We start from the raw sequence: 18,750 nt of genomic DNA on the forward strand, positions 1-18,750 counted from the left end.
GCTGCCCCCTGTCACACACAGAGCAGGGCCCATCAGGGGGTTGGGGCACTGCCCCCTGTCACCCACAGAGCAGGGCCCATCAGGGGGTTGGGATGCCGCTGCTGTCACACTCAGGGCAGGGCCGATGGGGAGGTTGCGGCTCTACCCCGTCACACACAGAGCAGGGCCCATGGGGGGGTTGGGGCGCTGCACCCTGTCACACACAGAGCAGGGCCAATCAGGGGTTTGAGGAGCTCCCCCCTATCAGGCACAGAGCAGGGTCAATCAGGGGGTTGGGGTGCCTTCCCCTGTCAGGAACAGAGCAGGGCAGATAGGGAGGTTCTGGCCCCGCCCCCTGTCACACACAGAGCCGCAGGGCAATCAGGGGGTTTGGGTGCTGCCCCCTGTCATGCTGCTCCAGGGGCCAGGAAACCTCGCAGCTCCGCTGATCCCGGGTTCGGGAGGCCTCACGGCTCCGCTGATCCCGGGGCCGGGAGGCATATTACCCTTTTACTATATAGGATAGAGGCCTGGTGCACGGGTGGGGGCCGGCTGGTTTGCCCTGAAGGGTGTCCCGGATCAGGATAGGGGTCCCGTTTGGGTGCCTGGCCAGCCTGGATGAGGGGATGATGGCTGTTTGCAGCTGGTCACACTCCCTTCAGGGTGGGGGTCCCCACTGGGGTGCCTGGCCAGTCTGGGTGAGGGGCTGAGGGCCGTTTTCAGGCTGGTGGGCGATTGAAGCTCCCAACCTCTCCTTTTTTCTTTTTTTTTTTTATTCTGGGATTTATTTACCTTCTATGGCTGTTACTGGAGTTGAGAGCCGGCTTTAGCTCTGAGGCCGGCTCCAGCTTGAGGCCTCGGCTGCTGAAAGCAGGAATCTAGGGTTTGTTTGGGTTCTATAATTGCAACATTGTTTCGGTCCTGCTTGCTCCAGCTCTGACGGCTGAAAGCAGGTTTCTGGGGATTGCTTAGCTTCTATATTTGCAACAATGTTTCTTAGAGAGCAGCTCAGAGGCCGGCGGCGGTAGGCGGGGAACCTTGGCTTCCTTCGTCACTGGAGCAAGCAAGCTTCCTGTTCACTTCAGCTGCCTGGCTACCGGCCGCCATCTTGGTTGGCAGTTAATTTGCATATCGCCCTGATTAGCCAATGGGAAGGGTATCGAAGTTACGGTTAATTACCATGTTTCTCTTTTATTAGATAGGATTGCATTCATTTGGAACACAATTCTGGGACAAATGTCCATCTCTGATTCAATAGCAACAGTAAGGCAGCAGGGCCACATGGTATATAATCATGGATAGCAGGGTCCATTCCTGAAATGGAAGGGGATGTGTCTCAGAGAAGGGAGATCTTGATCATCTGAGAGGTATATACCAACGTTCTCTTCAAGGGAGATATTCAGGTAGAGGCAAGGTGACCATCCTCCAAGAATGTGATAGGAGGAAGTCCTATCCTCTTGAAGGCTGTGACCTGGTGACTTCCACCACCTTGGCCAAATCAATGAGTACATGAAGGTTTCTTGTAAATGAGTCATGTTTCTTTCTTTTTTTGGCAGCCAAATAATATCAATGATGTTTAATGAGGATGGAGGCCTGGTGATCAACAAAAATGGATACATTGTGAGAGAATGGGCATGGCCTTCAAAGGGAAAACTTGATGATCCTGTTGAAATTTTGGTAACATATTACAATTTATCATTTTTCTGGTCATTGATTATGCTCTAACCATAATTTTCTTTGTGGGTCTGAAATATACTATTGAAGAAGGAGGGTTGAGAGAACTGAGTTATTCAGTTTGGATGTCTTCACTAGCTAACTAAGCTGGTAAATCTTTATTTCAGTTCTTTACTTCACTTGGCACTTTACTTGGTCCTTTCATGATGTATTTATCTTTGCTAAGCAGCAATTACTTAAATAGTAGTTTAAAAATTATTATTATAAAAACTTGTGCCTACTATAAAACATTTTTAAAAAAAGAAAGTATCTGCCATAACCGGTTTGGCTCAGTGGATAGAGCGTTGGCCTGCGGGACTGAAAGGTCCCAGGTTCGATTCCGGTGTACCTTGGTTGCGGGCACATCTCCAGTAGGGAGTGTGCAGGAGGCAGCTGATCGATGTTTCTCTCTCATCGATGTTTCTAACTCTCTATCTCTCTCCCTTCCTCTCTGTAAAAAAATCAATAAAATATATTTTTTAAAAATAAGAAAGTATACAATGTTCAAAGTGAAAGTCTTCCTCTCAGTCTCACTGTGCAGAAATTACCTCTGTTGACAGCTCAGTATATGTCTCTGTAGGATCAAGGATCAAACATTCAGATAATTAGGAGTGAGCCTGCCATGTGGAACTGCAGTGGACTGGGATGTCTGTATCCCCTGAAGAGGCAGCCTCTACTCAGGGCTAGAGGCTGTTACCACATGGGAATATGGGCTTGGGCTTGCTATCTTTTATGATTTAAAAAAAAGCCATAAATTCAGATTTTTTGATGCAATAGCTTGATATTTAAAAGTTGTCAATTAATTCAAACTCTGAGAGGACTAAACCAAAAACTTCTGAGCTGCCAGTCTGTAACCTCTGTGCTAGACATTCTCAATTCATATAAAGTTACTGTGTGTGTGTGTGTGTGTGTGTTGCATTTTGTATACAGGATCACTTTGTTTCTTTATAATTATATTTTTATTGATTTCAGAGAGGAAGGGAGAGGGAAAGAGAGATAGAAACATCAATGATGAGAGAGAATCATTGATTGGCTGCCTCCTACACGCCCCACACTGAGGATTGAGCCCACAATTGGGCATGTGCCCTGAACGGGAATCAAACCAGTGACCTTCTGGTTCATAGGTCAACGCTCAACCACTGAGCCAAGCTGGCTGGGCACTTTATTTTTATTTCTTAATGTTTTTATTGATATTTTTGAGAGAGAAAGGGAAAAAGAGAGAGATTGGGAAACATCAATGAGAAAGAACATCGATTGGTTGCCTCCTGCACGCCCATCACTGGGGCTTGAGCCCGCAACTCAGGCATGTGGCCTGACTGGGAATTGAACCTGTGACCCCTTTGTGCATAGATAGATGCTCAACCATTGAGCCACACGGGCTGGGCAGGGTCGCTTTACAAAGTTCACTGAACCACCAACCCCTAAGGGCACCATGTATATAGAGCTGTGCTATTCAGTATGGAAGCCACTAGCCACCTGTGGCCATGGAACCTTTGAAATACACTGTAAGTGTAAAATACACACTAGATTTTAAAGACATAGTACAAAAAATGAGAATGTAAAATATCATATTAATAATTTTTATAATGGTTACATGTGGATATATTAATATCTAGATATTTTTAGTTATAAAATGTTAAAATTAATTTCACCTGCTTTTTGCTCTTTTTAATGTGGCTACTACAAAATTTTAAGTTATTTATGTGGCTCACGTTGTATTTTTACCGGACAGGCTCTTGTGTAGGGAAGTAGCTTAAGGCCTTTATTCTATATAATCTACAGAATCGTTCATGGTGGCCGTGTATCCTACATATACTATTCAGGTGGCTTTTTTTAAAAAAAGTACTGCTTAGTTCTGGAGGGCTAGGGAAGTAAAGAGCAAGTAAAGAAACTGTAAGAGGCAAGCCTGCATGTACAAGTTTCCTGACCCTCAGGGTTTCCCCACCTTTTGTCTAGAAAAATCATGGTAGCTCATGGGGTAGGTCATTTAGTTCATATTACCTCAGCTGGCAGCCTTCAGGAAGCAAGGGAATGTAACTTGCAACCAAACAAAAGTCTTCCCTGCTTAGAGCAGCTGACCTAATGAGGATGCTTTATCTACACAAGCCTTTAAATGTGCTGTGCAAATCTGTAGATGTCATGGCAAACAAATTTCTAGCATAAAACCTAAAACCCATTCCTGACTAAATGAAATTAGACTAAAGCTATCTGTGAATGTTGATCTCAGATTTCCTTCCAGGCATCATGTAAATGTCTATGATTTCCACCTGAATTATGAGCATGAGAATTCTGTGCAAGAAATGACAATTCTTCCTGTTGTCCCCAGGTGAATGCATTCATCACTGTGAAGATTTCTGGGCGCTTTGCCATCTCCTTGGTCTACAAATGGCATCCTCAAAGCCTAAAGCTGTCTCTGGCACCTGTAAAACGCAGGCCCTCCATGTTTCCTCCACACACCCCTGAGACAGTAGGTCCGGAGATTTCTTCAATCATCTACATGATGGCACCTTAGCACAGAACAGAGCAGGGACAATGTTCACTGATTTTAGATTCTTAATTTTCAGTATTTCCCAGTGATTTCTACAATATGGATGCTATTATAGCTGTTTATGGACCTTACTTGAAATAACTGAAAGTTTGGGAAGAGGAGAGGTTAGAAGATAAAGGTAGAGTTGAGAGAAAAATGAAGACCTAGTTTTTTCTAAGGCCGTGATTCCTAAGCTTTGGAGAATTAACTTCCTGTGTCCTAAGTAGTTGAATTATTTGCATTTATATACTAGTAATCTATGATTTCTTAAAAACAGTGTAAGGCTCAGATGTTGTTTTTTTTTAACTAAAAGAAACTATATCAATTTAAGGTGTGTTTTTTTAAGCATAACTAATATTCCAAAAACACTTGGCGATGTTAGAGCATTGCTAAAACTATGGCTCAGAATAACTTCTCTTAATAATCACTTTACAGTTGCACTTAATCTCTGTTGAGAAATTTTTGGCTAAAACTTTTGTTTATCAAGAGGTAAGACACTAAAACATTAGTATCTCTAATTTCATATATTTAAGTAGTGAGCTTTGATCAAACTTTTTAAAAAATGTTTTATTTATTTATTTTTTATTGTTGTTGTTGTTAATCCTCACCTGAGTATATTTTTCGATTGGTTTTTAGGGAGAGTGAAAGAGAGAGGAAAAGACAGAAATATCAATATGAGAGAAACACATCGATTGGTTGCCTCCTGAATGAGCCCTGTCAGGGCTCGGACTGAGGAGGAGCCTGCAACCAAGGTACATGCCCTTGACCGGAATCGAACCCGGGACCCTTTGGTCCACAGGTTGATGCTCTACTAGTATCCACTGAGCCAAACCTGCTAGGGCTTTGATCAAACTTTTAAAATTTTGAGTGCGTTTATGTGAATGGCACACATATTACAGAATGTGTATGAATACATGTAAAAGATCTTTATTTTTAGGGACTGGCATCAGAACTTTGTTACTCTTTCAAATAAGCATGTCAAACTCAAAGGCTAACATGGGCCAAATAAACAAGGCATGAAGCCCTCAGACTGCAAGTTTGACATGCTTGCTTTAGAATTACCATGGTTACTTCACAAATACTGGAATTATATAGTTTTTCTATAAATATGCCTTTAATATCATGCTATTTGCCTCTCTGGGTTTTTATGAGCCATGTCATCTGAGTTTACAATCTCTCTCAGCCATTCCCTGATGTCAATCCCATCTCCAAAGAAGCCAGAGAGCTATTCAAGGCCTACACAATGAAGTGCAAGCTAATGAAATCCATAACTCAGGTCAAAGATGTAAGTGTGAATTAGTCACTATTTTGATATTGGATTTAAGTTTTCATGTTATTCTAGTTACTTTTTTCTTTCAACATAGGCTGGATTTGTTTTAGAAAAAGGACCAAAGAATCAAGTTATTGAACACAGATAGGTCCATTCACGTAATCACTGAAAGGAACATATGCTGACTCTTTGTTTGTATTTATTTGTTTGTTTGATTCTTTGTTTTGTTTATCTTTTTTAAAAACATCTTAACCATTTTTAATTGTACAATTCAGTGGCATATGTATATTCACATTGTTATATAATCATCGCCACCATCTATCTCCAGACTCTTTCATTTTGCAAAATGAAAACTCTGTACCCATTAAACAACAGTTTCCCATTCCCCTGCCACCCCACCCTTTGGCAACTGCCATTCTAGTTCCTATCTCTATGAATTTGACTATTCTAGGCACCTTATCTAAGCGGAATCATATAGTGTTTGTCCTTTTGTAACTGACTAATTTCACTTAGCATAATGTCCTCAAAGTCCATTCATGATGTCTCTTGTGTCAGAATTACCTTCCTTTTTAAGGGTGAATAATATGCTATATAATAAAGAGCTAATATGCTAATTAGACTGAACAGCCGAACGACTGTCTGGATGACCTTCCGGACGAAGCCAGGGCTGTGAGGGCCGAGCCCCTTGCACTAATTTTGTGCATTGGGCCTCTAGTTTCATTATATTTTAGTACCATATTTTATTTATCTATTCATCTGTTGATGGATACTTGGATTGCTTCATATTTTAGCTGTTGTGAATAATGCTGCTATGAACATGGGTATACAAATATCTCTTTGAGACCCTACTTTCAATTCTTTTGGATATATTCCCAGAGTAGAATTGCTGGATCATATGGAAATTCTATTTCTAAGTATTTGAAGACCTACCATACTATTTTTCATATCAGCTGCACCATGTTATAGTCCCACAATCAGTATACAAGGGTTCCACTTTCTCTATATCCTCACCAACATTTGTTATTTTGTGTATTTTTTAAATAGTAGCCATCCTAATGGGTGTGAAGTGTGTATTTAACTTTTTATTTTTACAAAAATTAAACAATTTAATATTGTGAATTTTTTTTAAAAAAAAGTAGCACACAAATGTACAATATCATAGAGAAACCCAGATTTTTATCACTTGCTCAGTAATGCCTAGTGAGTAGATAGCGATACAAGCACCCATAAGTGCCCTTATGGATTCCAGTTCCTAGAGTCTGAATCATTTGTTCAGTCCATAGAGACAAAGTTGTTTTGTCCAGTCACAAAAAAGTGAGCAATTTTATTACTGCAAGATTATCTCTATTTTTTTTTTTGCCTTTGGGGGATAAAATGTCTTTATATAAATTGTTTTATTATTGTTACCTTAAAGGAGGTAAGGACACATAATATATTCTTACAGAGATCTTCTGCAGTTTCCACAAGCAATAGGGAGGATGTTTCATTGCAGAGGTTTATTTTTTAAGTGTCCATTTTCCTCATAAAGTATTTTCTTTAATAATGCCATAATCCATCACAAATTAATTTTAGTTATTTATTTACTTAATTTTAAAGAATTTACATTTTCCTTAAAATATATTTTATTGATTTTTTACAGAGAGGAAGGGAGAGGGATAGAGAGTTAGAAACATTGATGGGAGAGAAACATCGATCAGCTGCCTCCTGCACACCCCCTACTGGGGATGTGCCTGCAACCAAGGTACATGCCCTTGACCGGAATCGAACCTGGAACCCTTCAGTCCACAGGCCGATGCTCTATCCACTGAGCCAAACCGTTAAGGCTACATTTTGTTTTTCAATTACAGTTTGCATTCAGTATTATTTTGTATTAATATTAGGTGTACAGCATAGTGGTTAACTAGTCATATACTTTACAAAGTGATCCCCTGATATTTCCAGTACCCACCTGGCACCATACATAGTTACCAAATATTATTGACTATTTTCCCTATGCTGTACTTTGCATTCCCATCCCTATTTTGTAACTATCAATCTGTACTTCTTAATCCCTTCACCTCTTTCACCACAGGTATATTTAACTTTTAAAAAATCTACTTTATTAAAGTATTTTTTATTTACATTAAAATGCATCCATTTAATGCATTTGATAATTTTTGACAAATGTGTGCATTTGATGATTGTTGACAAATGTATACACCTGTATAAGTGCCACTGCAATCATAATATAATTTCTATCACACCAAAAGGTTCCCATGTATTCCTTTCTACTCAGTCCTCCCTGTTCTGACTCCAACACTGTTAATTAGCTTTGTATTTCTAGTGTAAAATCATTCACATAGGAAGAACCAATATGTACTCTTTTCTGTCTAGCTACTTTTGTTCAACATATTGTGTTTGAGGTTCATTTATGTTTCAGATGTATCTGTAGTTTTTTCCTTTGTATGGCTGACTGGTATTCCCTTATATGGATATACCACACTTTGTTTATTCATTCACCCTTTGATGGGCATTTGGGTTCTTTTCAGTCTTTGGCTATTATGGATAAAGCTGCTATGAACAGTTGCATTTAAGATTTTTTTAAATTAGAACCTTAATTCTAAAGTGGGCACTGTTGGCATTTGGGGCCAGATAATTCATATTTATGCAGGACAATCTAGCACATTTCAGAATGTGTCCCTGGTCCCCACAAACTAAGTGCTTGTTGTGCCATCAATCAAAAGGCCCATGTACGTTTCTGAATGCCTCCAAGGAAGAATGTACTCACTCAGGTGGAGAACTGTTCTATATGCCTGGGGCAATATTTGGGTATATATTGTGGGGAGGTCAGTCATAAGATTGTTCACTAATCTAGCCAAGATATTATGGACTGAACTAAGGTAGTGAGGATCTAAGATAGATGAGAGCTACAAGTTAATTAGGAGGACATGTCTTTAGAACTATGAAGCTCATCAATAATTGACCAAAGCAGCATTTACATTTATTTACAAAAAACCCCCACAAACTTCAGGGAACTTGATAGATTTGACTTTGTCAAAACTAAAAACTTTGAAAGATACCAGTAAGAAAATGGAGTAAATGGAAAGGCAAGCGACAGAAAGGCAGAAAATATTCATAATATTGTATCTGACAAAGGACTTGTATCCAAAGTATGTAAACTCTTACAACTCAATAATAAGACAACCCCCAAAAATGTGCTATAGATTTGAGCAGATATTTCACAAAATAAGATGTGAATGATCAACCAGCACACAGAAAAATGTTCAACATTGCCAGTCATCTTTTTTATTGAATTTATTGGGGTGACATTGGTTAATAAAATTATATAGGTTTTAGGTATACAGTTCTATAATACATCATCTGTATATTGTATTGTGTGTTCACCAACCCAAGTCAAGTCTCCTTCTATCACATATATCCTTCTGTACCCTCTTCTACCTCCCCCTCCCCCCTCCTTTGGTAATCACCGTACGGTTGTCTGTGTCTATGAATTGTTTTTTTTTCTTAATCCTTCACCATTTTCACCCAGTCCCAAAACTTCCCTCCCTTCTGACAGCTGTTAGTCTATTCTCTATCTATGAGTCTTAATGAATATATAAAACTGAATTATCATCAATTTTCATAGTCATATTAGCTCATTCAAAGCTAACTACTTTATATACCCAATTTATTGTGTAAAGATCACACATACTACTCACTATAACTATCCGTTTTAAAGTCTAATGTCCTCATGATGTACTACTTTGAAACTTTCTTCTGCTAAATAAAAGCTCAGTATTACAAACATTAAGTAATCTATTTATGCTCTCGTAACACTGTGCTTATAAATAACATAGCCCTTGTGTTATAATATTTACATATCTAGTTCTTCCATTGACTCTGAGCACCTTGAGCATAGGGAACATAGCTTTTCTTCTTCCATTTTTTGTGGTGGTAAAATATTCATAACATAAAAGTTTCAATTTTAAGCATTTTTAAATGCATAATTCAGTGACATTAAGTACATTCACAAAGGAACATGACTTTAAAAAAAATTTATCGATTTCAGAGGAAGGGAGAGGGAGAGATAAATAGAAACATCAATGATGAGAGAGAATCATTGATTGGTTGCCTTCTGCATGTCCCCATTGGAAAATGAGCCCACAACCTAGGTATGTGCCCTGACAAGGAATAGAACCGTGACCTCCTGGTTCATAGGTCAATGCTCAACCACTGAGCCATGCTGGCCAGACAGGGAACATGACTTTTATGTAGTATTTCTTTAGTCCTGGTTTCTGGCACATTGGCCCATAAATGACACCCAATAAGCATTTGTTGGACAACCTACTGAATGAATGAATGAATGAGTAAATGAATAAATGAATGAATTTATGTTTCCTAATCATATAGTAATCTCTCTCTCTCTCTCTCATATGTATATGTTTTAAAGCGTTCAAGTTTATCAGGTGCAGCGGATACTGCTACATTTGATACAGCAATGGACATAAGCCCTATGTCTGACATTGCGACAGTTATTAAATTAAGAAGACTACAGAGAAAAGCCAAGCACATCCTATTTGACTGGCTGGATTACTACAGATTTTCATTGGGTCAGTTATGGGACCCACTGTGTTGCTGCACATAACTCGTTTCCATTATTCAGATTTTCAGAGGACCAGCATTTAAATGCCTTTTCCTTCCAAGGTTCCCGAGGTGGTGAGTTTGTAAACTGTAAAGTGCAATACATGCAGATTCTTACCATGGATCCAGGTGATTGGCCATAGCAAGAAATTAAAGAATAATTTTTATTCTGTTTACATTTCAGGAATCTTAATGTTATATCCTTCCTCTCTTTGGAGAGTTAATCTATCTGGCCACTGCTGTGTTTTTTATTAAGAGGAGGTGCTTTAGGAGGTAGGGGAGGCCAGGGGATTGTCAAGGGCGGGGGGAAAAAAGGAGACATATGTAATACTCTTTGTAATACTTTAAGCAATAAAACAATAAAAAAAATAGGAGGTGCTTTCACACTCATTTTTTGGATCTTAAAATACTCTTACCCCTTAAGTACAACTGCTCAGTCTCACCACCAAAACCTCAGTCCTTGCTGATGTCTTTTGTTCATGTGCTGTGTGGAGAAGAGGCGTGGGTACGCTCGCTGCAATGTGCGGTTGTAATGTGATGTTAATGCAAAGCTGCTGTTTGATTAGAGTCTATTAGGGTTCAGTTCCTGACTGGAGATATAACACAGTTAATTTGCATTATTCGTGGTAGTTAGATTCTACAGCATCTCTGCAAACACTGAATTAAGTGAATATCAAACCATTGCTTCAAGGGAAAACATAGGGTGAGGTCCCTTTGAGCCTCTGGTCACAATATTTTCATTAACCAATCAATACATAACCTTATTTTATGTGTGTTTCTGTCTAAAAACACCTTATTTAACATATATTGTTGATACACTAACACTGAGCATATGGCCAATAGCACTATAACTCATGCCTGAACCAAGCTTATTTAATACATATTTTCTCCATAAGGCACATCAAACTTTCTTGCGCTTTGGAACGCTAAGCTTGTGGACTATTTTAAATGGCAAAATCACCAACAAAAAGCACAAAAAAATGTGTAAAACATGGCCCTGAACAGCCATGACACGAGTAAAGGACACAAGTTTGTAGTACAACAGTGGAAACAAGAAGGCAGAGTGTCACCTTGTTCAACCTCAACTGGGAACTTGCATAACACAAGTTAAAATTTTCACCACTTTACACATTTGCAAAGTGACCATGAAAGGGCCACAAGTATTAATCTGGGGTTACAAATAAATTTTAGTGAGTAGGCAAATTCACAAAAACGGAATCTGCAAATAATTAGCATTAATTGTATACTAAATCCAAAAGCCAAGCCTCTCCATTTTAGGAGGTAGTTTGCTACTTACTGTAGTAAATAGCAGAGCTTCCCAAAGGATGCACCACAAATGTTTTACTTAGGAACTGAAAGCGGAAATTCTCCGTCCTAAGGGGAGCAACTGGGCTGAGGTGATCTAGCCCCTGGGATAGTTGATTCTACTTACAAGCAGCCTACTAAATTCACCACGATGTGCAATACAAATTATGATTTCTTTTTTATATCACATTTTAATGATAAGAATCTATATGTATTGGGCTTTACAGTTTACACTTTTCTGCTTTATGAAAAGAGGTTGGGAAGCCCTAGTCTATAGCATGGTGTAAAGCACCATCTTCCGAATCAAATAGATATGTTCAAATCCTGGTTCTGCTTCTTTCTAGCTGGGTGAACTTGGACTTACCTCTGATATCATAAAAATAAGACTATTCACCCCATTAGTGTCCCTAATTCAATGGAATAATGTGTTTAAGGTGCTTGGCACGTTACCTGGCACAAGATAAGCACAGATAACCAAACTCTTGTGGACTAGATTTGTTGATAGCCTAGACATTTCCTTGTTTATTGCATAGATGCTATGTATCCTCTGAGCAGACCACAAAGTGCGCTAAAAGGAACCCACAGAAAGGCGCTGCTGTAAATGGGTGAAGGGGTGTCCGGATTATTGCAGCCGCGTTACCCCAGCCCACAGAGACCTTGGTCCACTAAAGGTTTTCAGTGATGTTTATTCTGTTTACATTTCAGGAATAGAATGTCTGCACATGTGCAAAGTGCCCAGGTTTCCACCAAAAGTGGTCAGGAAACAAGAAGTCTCCCCAGCAGAATTTCTTCTGAAACCAAGTGCAAAGGAAAAAGATGAGAATAAGGAGTATCTTCTATACCGAAACACCTTCCTAAAACTGAAGGGTGTCTTTCAGCCTTCGCCTCTCCCCTGCATCCCGAAGACCCCAGCCAGCAAGTGTTCCTTCAGGTAACCAGCCTCGTTTGTCTTACTAATTCACAGTCAGCTTATGTTGGAAAAAGCTTTCGGTGACAGTCTCATTCAGTCCACCCACAAACACTGAGCAAGGCATGCTATCACATTGCTTCACACCACAGTTCTTTCTGAGCAGGCTGGGTCAAGGTGTTGACACTCACATGCTCTCAGTGAAAAATCTTTCCTAAAACTGGTTCAGACTTACATGTCTAGGTTCAAGCATTTCAGCTCTCTCCATCCTGCTTCCGAAGAGGCTACCCATTTAGCAGAGGAATTCGAACCAATCAGGAATCAAGGCTTAGTTTGTTTTCACCACTTCAGTGAAATACCTGCTTAAAAGCTGACTCTAGGCCAGTGATGACGAACCTTTTGAGCTCGGCGTGTCAGCATTTTGAAAAACCCTAACTTAATGCTGGTGCCATGTCACATATAGAAATTTTTTGATATTTGCAACCATAGTAAAACAAAGATTTATATTTTTGATATTTATTTTATATATTTAAATGCCATTTAACAAAGAAAAAATCAACCAAAAAAATGAGTTCGCGTGTCACCTCTGACACGCGTGTCATAGGTTCGCCATCACTGCATTAGGCCCTGGCCAGTACCCCCTATATGCAAGGTTGCTGGTTCAATCCCAGTCAGGGCACATAGAAGAAGCAACCAATGAATGCATAAAGTAAGTGGGACGATAAATCAATGTTTCTCTCTCTCTCTCTAAAAGTTAATAAAAATATTTTTTAAAGATTCTAAACATAACTATTTTAAAGTACTGTTTAATTTGCTCTATTATTTTTATTTTATCTATATTGAATCCATCTATTGAGTATTAGTTTTGTGTTTTGTCTTTCTTAGAGTTAGCTTTTTCTATGTATTTTGGATTCTGGGCTCATCTCAAGTGGAAGGTTTTTCCTCTCTCTTCATATGGCATGTGTGTCTGCTTATCCCTCCATCTCTAGTAATTTTTCAGTTGCCACCACCCCAAAGCCCCAGGCCTCACATTCAGAAATTTAGAACCAGGTCAAATAATGGTGGGGTGGGTGTCCTGCCCCATGAGTATTAGGAGTGTTGCAGACGCAGTCCCAAGCCAGCAAGCAGCTTGGCTTAGTTCTGGTTCGGAGGCTTTGTCTGTGTTCTCCAACCTGCCTGAGCTTTAAGTGTCCTATGAGCCATGGTGCCAAGCAGGAGTAGACAGCAGCTGTTCTGGCCTCATGCAAAGAGTGGTGGGAGCCCTATCCTGGGCCTTGGTTTTAATAAGTGAGCCAAGCAACATTTCCCAACACTACATCACCCTGTATTGAGAAGAGCATTTTATTCTGTTTTCCCACAAGAGCCAAATTCTTATCCACTTTTGTTGTTTCTAGCTCAGGAAATAAGCAAACTTATGGCTTTAGCCCCACTAACATACTGAGTTTCTATCCAGAGAGGTGTTCATCTTTTTTGGGGGGAAGGGGGGTTGTTTTTATTGTAGTTTATTTCTAATATTATGCCATCATGGTCTGAGAAGATGCTTGGTATGATTTCAATCTTCTTGAATTTGGGGAGACTTTGTTTGTGACCCAATATGTGGTCTATTTTTGAATATGTCCCATGAGCCCTTGAGAAGAATGTATATTCCGTGGCTTTGGGGTGAAGTGTTCTAAAGATGTCAATTAAGTCCATCTGATCTAGTGAGTCATTTAGGATTGCTGTTTCTTTGCTGATTGTTTGTCTAGAGGATTTATCCAGTGGGGTATTTATCCAGTGATGTCAGTGGTGTATTAAAGTTCCCTAGTATGATTGTATTGTTGTCGATATCTCCTTTGATATCTTCCAGGAGTTTTTTTATGTATTTGGGTGCTCCTGCATTGGGTGCATATATGTTTATCAGGGTTATATCTTCTTGTTGTATTGATCCCTTTAGTATTATGAAGTGGCCTTCCTTATCTCTTGTTATGGCCTTCACTTTGAGGTCTATTTTGTCGGATATAAGTATTGCTACCCCAGCTTTTTTTTCATTTCCATTTGCCTGCAAGATATTTTTCCATCCCTTCACTTTCAGTCTGTGCAAGTCCCTTCTTCTGAGGTGGGTCTCTTGTAGACAGCAAATGTATGGGTCATGTTTTTTTATCCATTCAGCCACTCAATGTCTTTTGGTTGGAGCATTTAGTGTGTTTACGTTTAAAGTTATTATTGAAAGGTACTTGTTTGTAGCCATTTTTTGTGTGTGTGTGGCTGTTTTCTTTCTGAGCTTTTTATTTCTTCTATTTACACCAGTCCCTTTAGCATTTCTTGCATTGCTGGCTTGGTGGTGATAAACTCCCTTAGCCTTTTTTTTTGTCTGTGAAGCTTCTTATTTCCCCTTCAATTTTGAATGATAGCCTTGCTGGATAGAGTATTCTTGGATTCAGTCCTTTGCTTTGCATCACTTTGTAAATTTCTGTCCATTCTTTTCTGGCCTGATGTGTTTCTGTTGAGAAATCATTTGATAATCTAATGGGAGATCCCTTGAATGTAACTTTCCGTCTCTCTCTTGCAGCCTTTAAGATTCTCTCTTTGTCTTGAACATTTGCCATGGTAATTATGATGTGTCTTGGTGTGGGTCTTTTCAGGTTCACCTTGTTTGGGACTCTCTGTGCTTGTGTGATTTTTTTCTTCCCCACCTCTGGGAAGTTTTCTGATATTATTTCTTCAAATAGGTTTTCTAACCCTTGTTCCTCTTTCTGTTGTTCTGGCACCCCTATTATTCATATGTTGTCTCGTTTCATGTTGTCCCATAGCTCCCTTAGGCTCTCCTCCTGTCTTTTAATTTTTTCTCCAGTTGCTGTTCAGTTTGGGTGTGTTTTGTTTCCCTGTCTTCTAATTCGCTAATTCGGTCCTCCGCTTCTCCTAGTCTACTGTTGAAACTTTCAATGGTGTTTTTTATTGCAGCTATATCACTTTTCATTTCTTCTTGGTTCTTACATAATTTATTGATTTTTTCATCTGTTTCCTCTTGCTTCTTGCATAAGTTGTTGATTTTTTCCTACATTCGGTGTATGCACTCTAGGACCCATAATCTGAATTCTTTTTCTGTCATGTTGCATGCCTCTGTATCACTTAGCTGCTTTTCTGGCGAGTCCTCCTTTTCTTTCATTTGGGGGTTTCTTTGTCTACCCATGTTTGATCGTACCACCATATCTAGATGTTGAGTCGTTCAGTGGCTGCTCCTTGGGTGGCAGTGGCTCCTCGGGCTGCGGTTGCTCCTCGGGCGGTTGTGGTAGCAGCTGCTCCTCAGTTGGTAGCAGCTCCTCTGGTGGGTGCTGTTCACAGTTGTCGAAAGGTGTTCATCTTGACCTGGAAGACAGCTTTGATCTTTTCAATTGTTTTATTTTACCACTAGAGGCCGGGTGTGCGGATTCGTGCACCAGTGGGGTCCCTCTGCCTGGCCTGAAATGGGCTGGAATCGGGCTCCCTCCTCTCTTCTCCCAATATTATGTCACTTTCTCTCTGTATCTGTCTTGCTTCTTTCATCTCACTTTACCCTAAATTTGGTGGTAACTGATGACTTGTGGGCATTTAGCTGCAAAATGCAATTATTTAGCAAACAGGAATTACTTAGCCTGGAACCTAAGTCAGCTTAGGGCAGGACCCTGCTCAATATCAGGCTCCTGCCAGGCCCTTCCACCCAGGCAGAGTCCTGTGGCAGCTGGAACCTCCTTCTTCCCACCTGAGCTGCTCTTTCACCTCCTTCCCTCCCCAGAGGTTGCCTGCTGGTGCTACTGTCCACCCTGGAAGGAGGGAAGCTGTGGCTGGTTTCCCAGCTGAGAGTGGTAGCGGGAAAATTCGCTGCCTCCACTGGAAATCCATATTAAGCAGATGGGCTGGCGTGAGTGCCAGACATTGGGGGGTGGGGGGGCGCAGTCAGTAGGTCCTATATGTCTCATCATTTAGCTAATTGAGTCAAAAAGTTTCTGTAAGGGCCAGACCCACGACCTCTGCAATGGGCTAGATGCCTGGTAGGGAGCCAGACCCAAAGTGGGGAGCCAGTGGGCTAGAGGCCCGATGCACAGATTTGTGCACTGGTGGGGTCCCCCAGCCTGGCCTTTGGGGATGGAGCTGAAACCAGCTCTCTGACATTCCCCGAGGGGTCCCGGATTGCGAGAGGGAGGTTCTCGAGTGACGCACCCTGGAATCGGGCTCCCTCCTCTCTGGTTCCAGGTGCATCACCCAAGAACCACAGCTGCCAAGTCACCACAGCTTGGAAGCTCCTGCGTTAAGCATCTGCCCCCTGGTGGTCAGTACGCATCATAGCTACCGGTTGGCCGGTCACTTAGGCTTTTATATAGAGAGATTATTGCAATGTGTTGGAGATAGGAGGTTGTGTGTGTGTGTGTATGTGTGTGTGTGTGTGTGTGTGTGTGTGTGTGTGTGTGTGAGTGGAGGTGCTCAAGGCAAGAACTTGAAATGCCTTCTTGAGCCAAAATTTATATAGAGGGTTGTAGCCTGAAACCTAACTTTTGATGATTTCACAGCACACTAGCTGCCACATTGGAATTACTCATGGATGCTCAGAATGCCTCTCCAGGGGTTCTGATATTGGTTCACTCTATGTTCACCTGAGATGGGCCCCAGGCAAGACAAAGGTGGGGATGGAGGAGTAAGTGGTCATGGGGAAAACAAGAGAGTGTCACTGAGGTTGGACTTCTGTTCTTTACGGGATGGAGATCAGAACCTTGATTTCAAACACCTGATTTCTTTAATGTAACCCCTGACTCCTGCTCTCAGAGCTTTCTGCCACTGTCCAGCCACTGGCAACGGTAGTATTGTTATTTCTCTTGCTGCTCTTTATAGCTCATATTGTATATCAAACCATACATGCCAAAAGTTGATTTTTATCATTGTGCTCCTTAGGATGTAAGATAGCTATTTCTGGAAATAGCACTGATATATTTGAAAAAGATAAGCGAAGCGGAAGGACCTGCCCTACCAGATTTCAAAATGTTTCGTGAAGCCCAGCTGGTGTGGCTTAGTGGTTGAGCATTGACCTACAAACCAGGAAGTCGAGGTTTAATTCCTGGTCAGGGCACATGCCCGAGTAGTGGGCTTGGTCCCCAGTGGGGAACGTGCAGGAGTCAGCTGGCCAATGATTCTCTCTCATCATTGATGTTTCTATCTCTCTCTCCCTCTCACTTCCTCTCTGAACGCAATAAAAATATTTTTTTAAACTTTTCATGAAGATTTAGTAGCTAAGATATTGTGGTGTTGGCACCAGGCTAGTTAGACCAGTGGAACAGAATAGAGAGCCCCAACCAGACCCATACACATACGGAAGCTTGATATACAACAGAGATAGCATTATAAACCAATGAAGAAAGAATGGCTTAATCAATGGTAGTGAGACAACTGGCTATCTATCTAAGATTCCTACTTCCTATCATAAAGTCCACGTAGATTAAAGGGCTAAATATGAAAAGCCAAATAATAAAAAAAAAGAAAGAAAACATAAGGAGAAAATATTTTTCACCTTGAAGTAGAAAATAAATTGAACCAAACACACACAAATGACACACAACCATAAAGGAGCGGGTTGATAAGTTTACATTAAAGTAAAAGTCTTATGCACAAAAAGGAAATGTACAAAAATTTCAATGCAAGAGTTTGTGATAGTAGGAAATTGAAAATTATCTCAATGTCCATTAGTAAGTGCATGTATAAATCGCTGTGGAAAACTCATTTGTTTTGACCACTCAGCATCTGAACCTACTTTCTGTGTTTGAGACCCCCTTACCTGCCGAGGCAGAGTGCCTTCCACTGTAGATGCCAAAAATGTCAGATTCTTGCTTTCCCAGTCTGTCAGAAGCGAGGGCCTGGACACATAATCCAGACTCCACCACTCCAACAAGCCTGCCCAAACTTTAGGCAATGGCAGGGGCTGCCCTGACCCCCTAAGCAGGGAGAGGCAGCAGCCCCAAGTGGCTTCCAGCATTACTGCACCGATGTCCTGGATCAGCTGAGCCAGCAGTGCAAGCTATAGAGTCTTCCCAGCAGCCAGGGCTGTGGCTTCCCCATTGGACATTTCTTTTACCTGGCAGCAGAGCCTGAAAACCCTATTCCCCCACCTTTCCAAAGGTTTTCTGAGTTTTTAAATAAATTCCTTTGTTCTTGTTTGTTTGTTTAAATTAGCCAGTATTTGTTTTTGTTGCTTGCAACTAAAACCTCTAACCCTGCCCTAACCGGTTTGGCTCAGTGGATAGAGCGTCGGCCTGGAGACTGAAGGGTCCCAGGTTCGATTTCAGTCAAGGGCATGTACCTTGGTTGTGGGCACATCCTCAGGAGGGGGTGTGCAGGAGGCAGCTGATCCATGTTTGAATTCTGTATCCCTCTCCCTTCCTCTCTGTAAAAAATCAATTATATATATATATATATATATATATATAT

The 18,750-nt window shown here is 40.8% G+C and overlaps 1 protein-coding gene across 1 annotated transcript in view; it reads left to right on the top strand.

Moving 5' to 3' along the window:
• The first annotated feature begins 1,500 nt into the window (after positions 1–1,500).
• LOC102426238 (uncharacterized protein C3orf20-like) overlaps positions 1,501–18,750 on the top strand; it is a 42,868-nt gene continuing 25,618 nt past the window's right edge. The window contains exons 1-4 of the mRNA XM_023749944.1: positions 1,501–1,656; positions 4,019–4,159; positions 9,919–10,078; positions 12,120–12,345. Of these exons, the coding sequence (XP_023605712.1) occupies positions 1,513–1,656; positions 4,019–4,159; positions 9,919–10,078; positions 12,120–12,345 (671 nt within the window). The 5' untranslated portion in view covers positions 1,501–1,512. The remainder of the gene's footprint in view (positions 1,657–4,018; positions 4,160–9,918; positions 10,079–12,119; positions 12,346–18,750) is intronic.

Source organism: Myotis lucifugus, unplaced genomic scaffold, assembly GCF_000147115.1.
Source record: "Myotis lucifugus unplaced genomic scaffold, Myoluc2.0 scaffold_10, whole genome shotgun sequence".
In the NCBI taxonomy this organism is placed as follows: Eukaryota; Metazoa; Chordata; class Mammalia; order Chiroptera; family Vespertilionidae; genus Myotis; species Myotis lucifugus.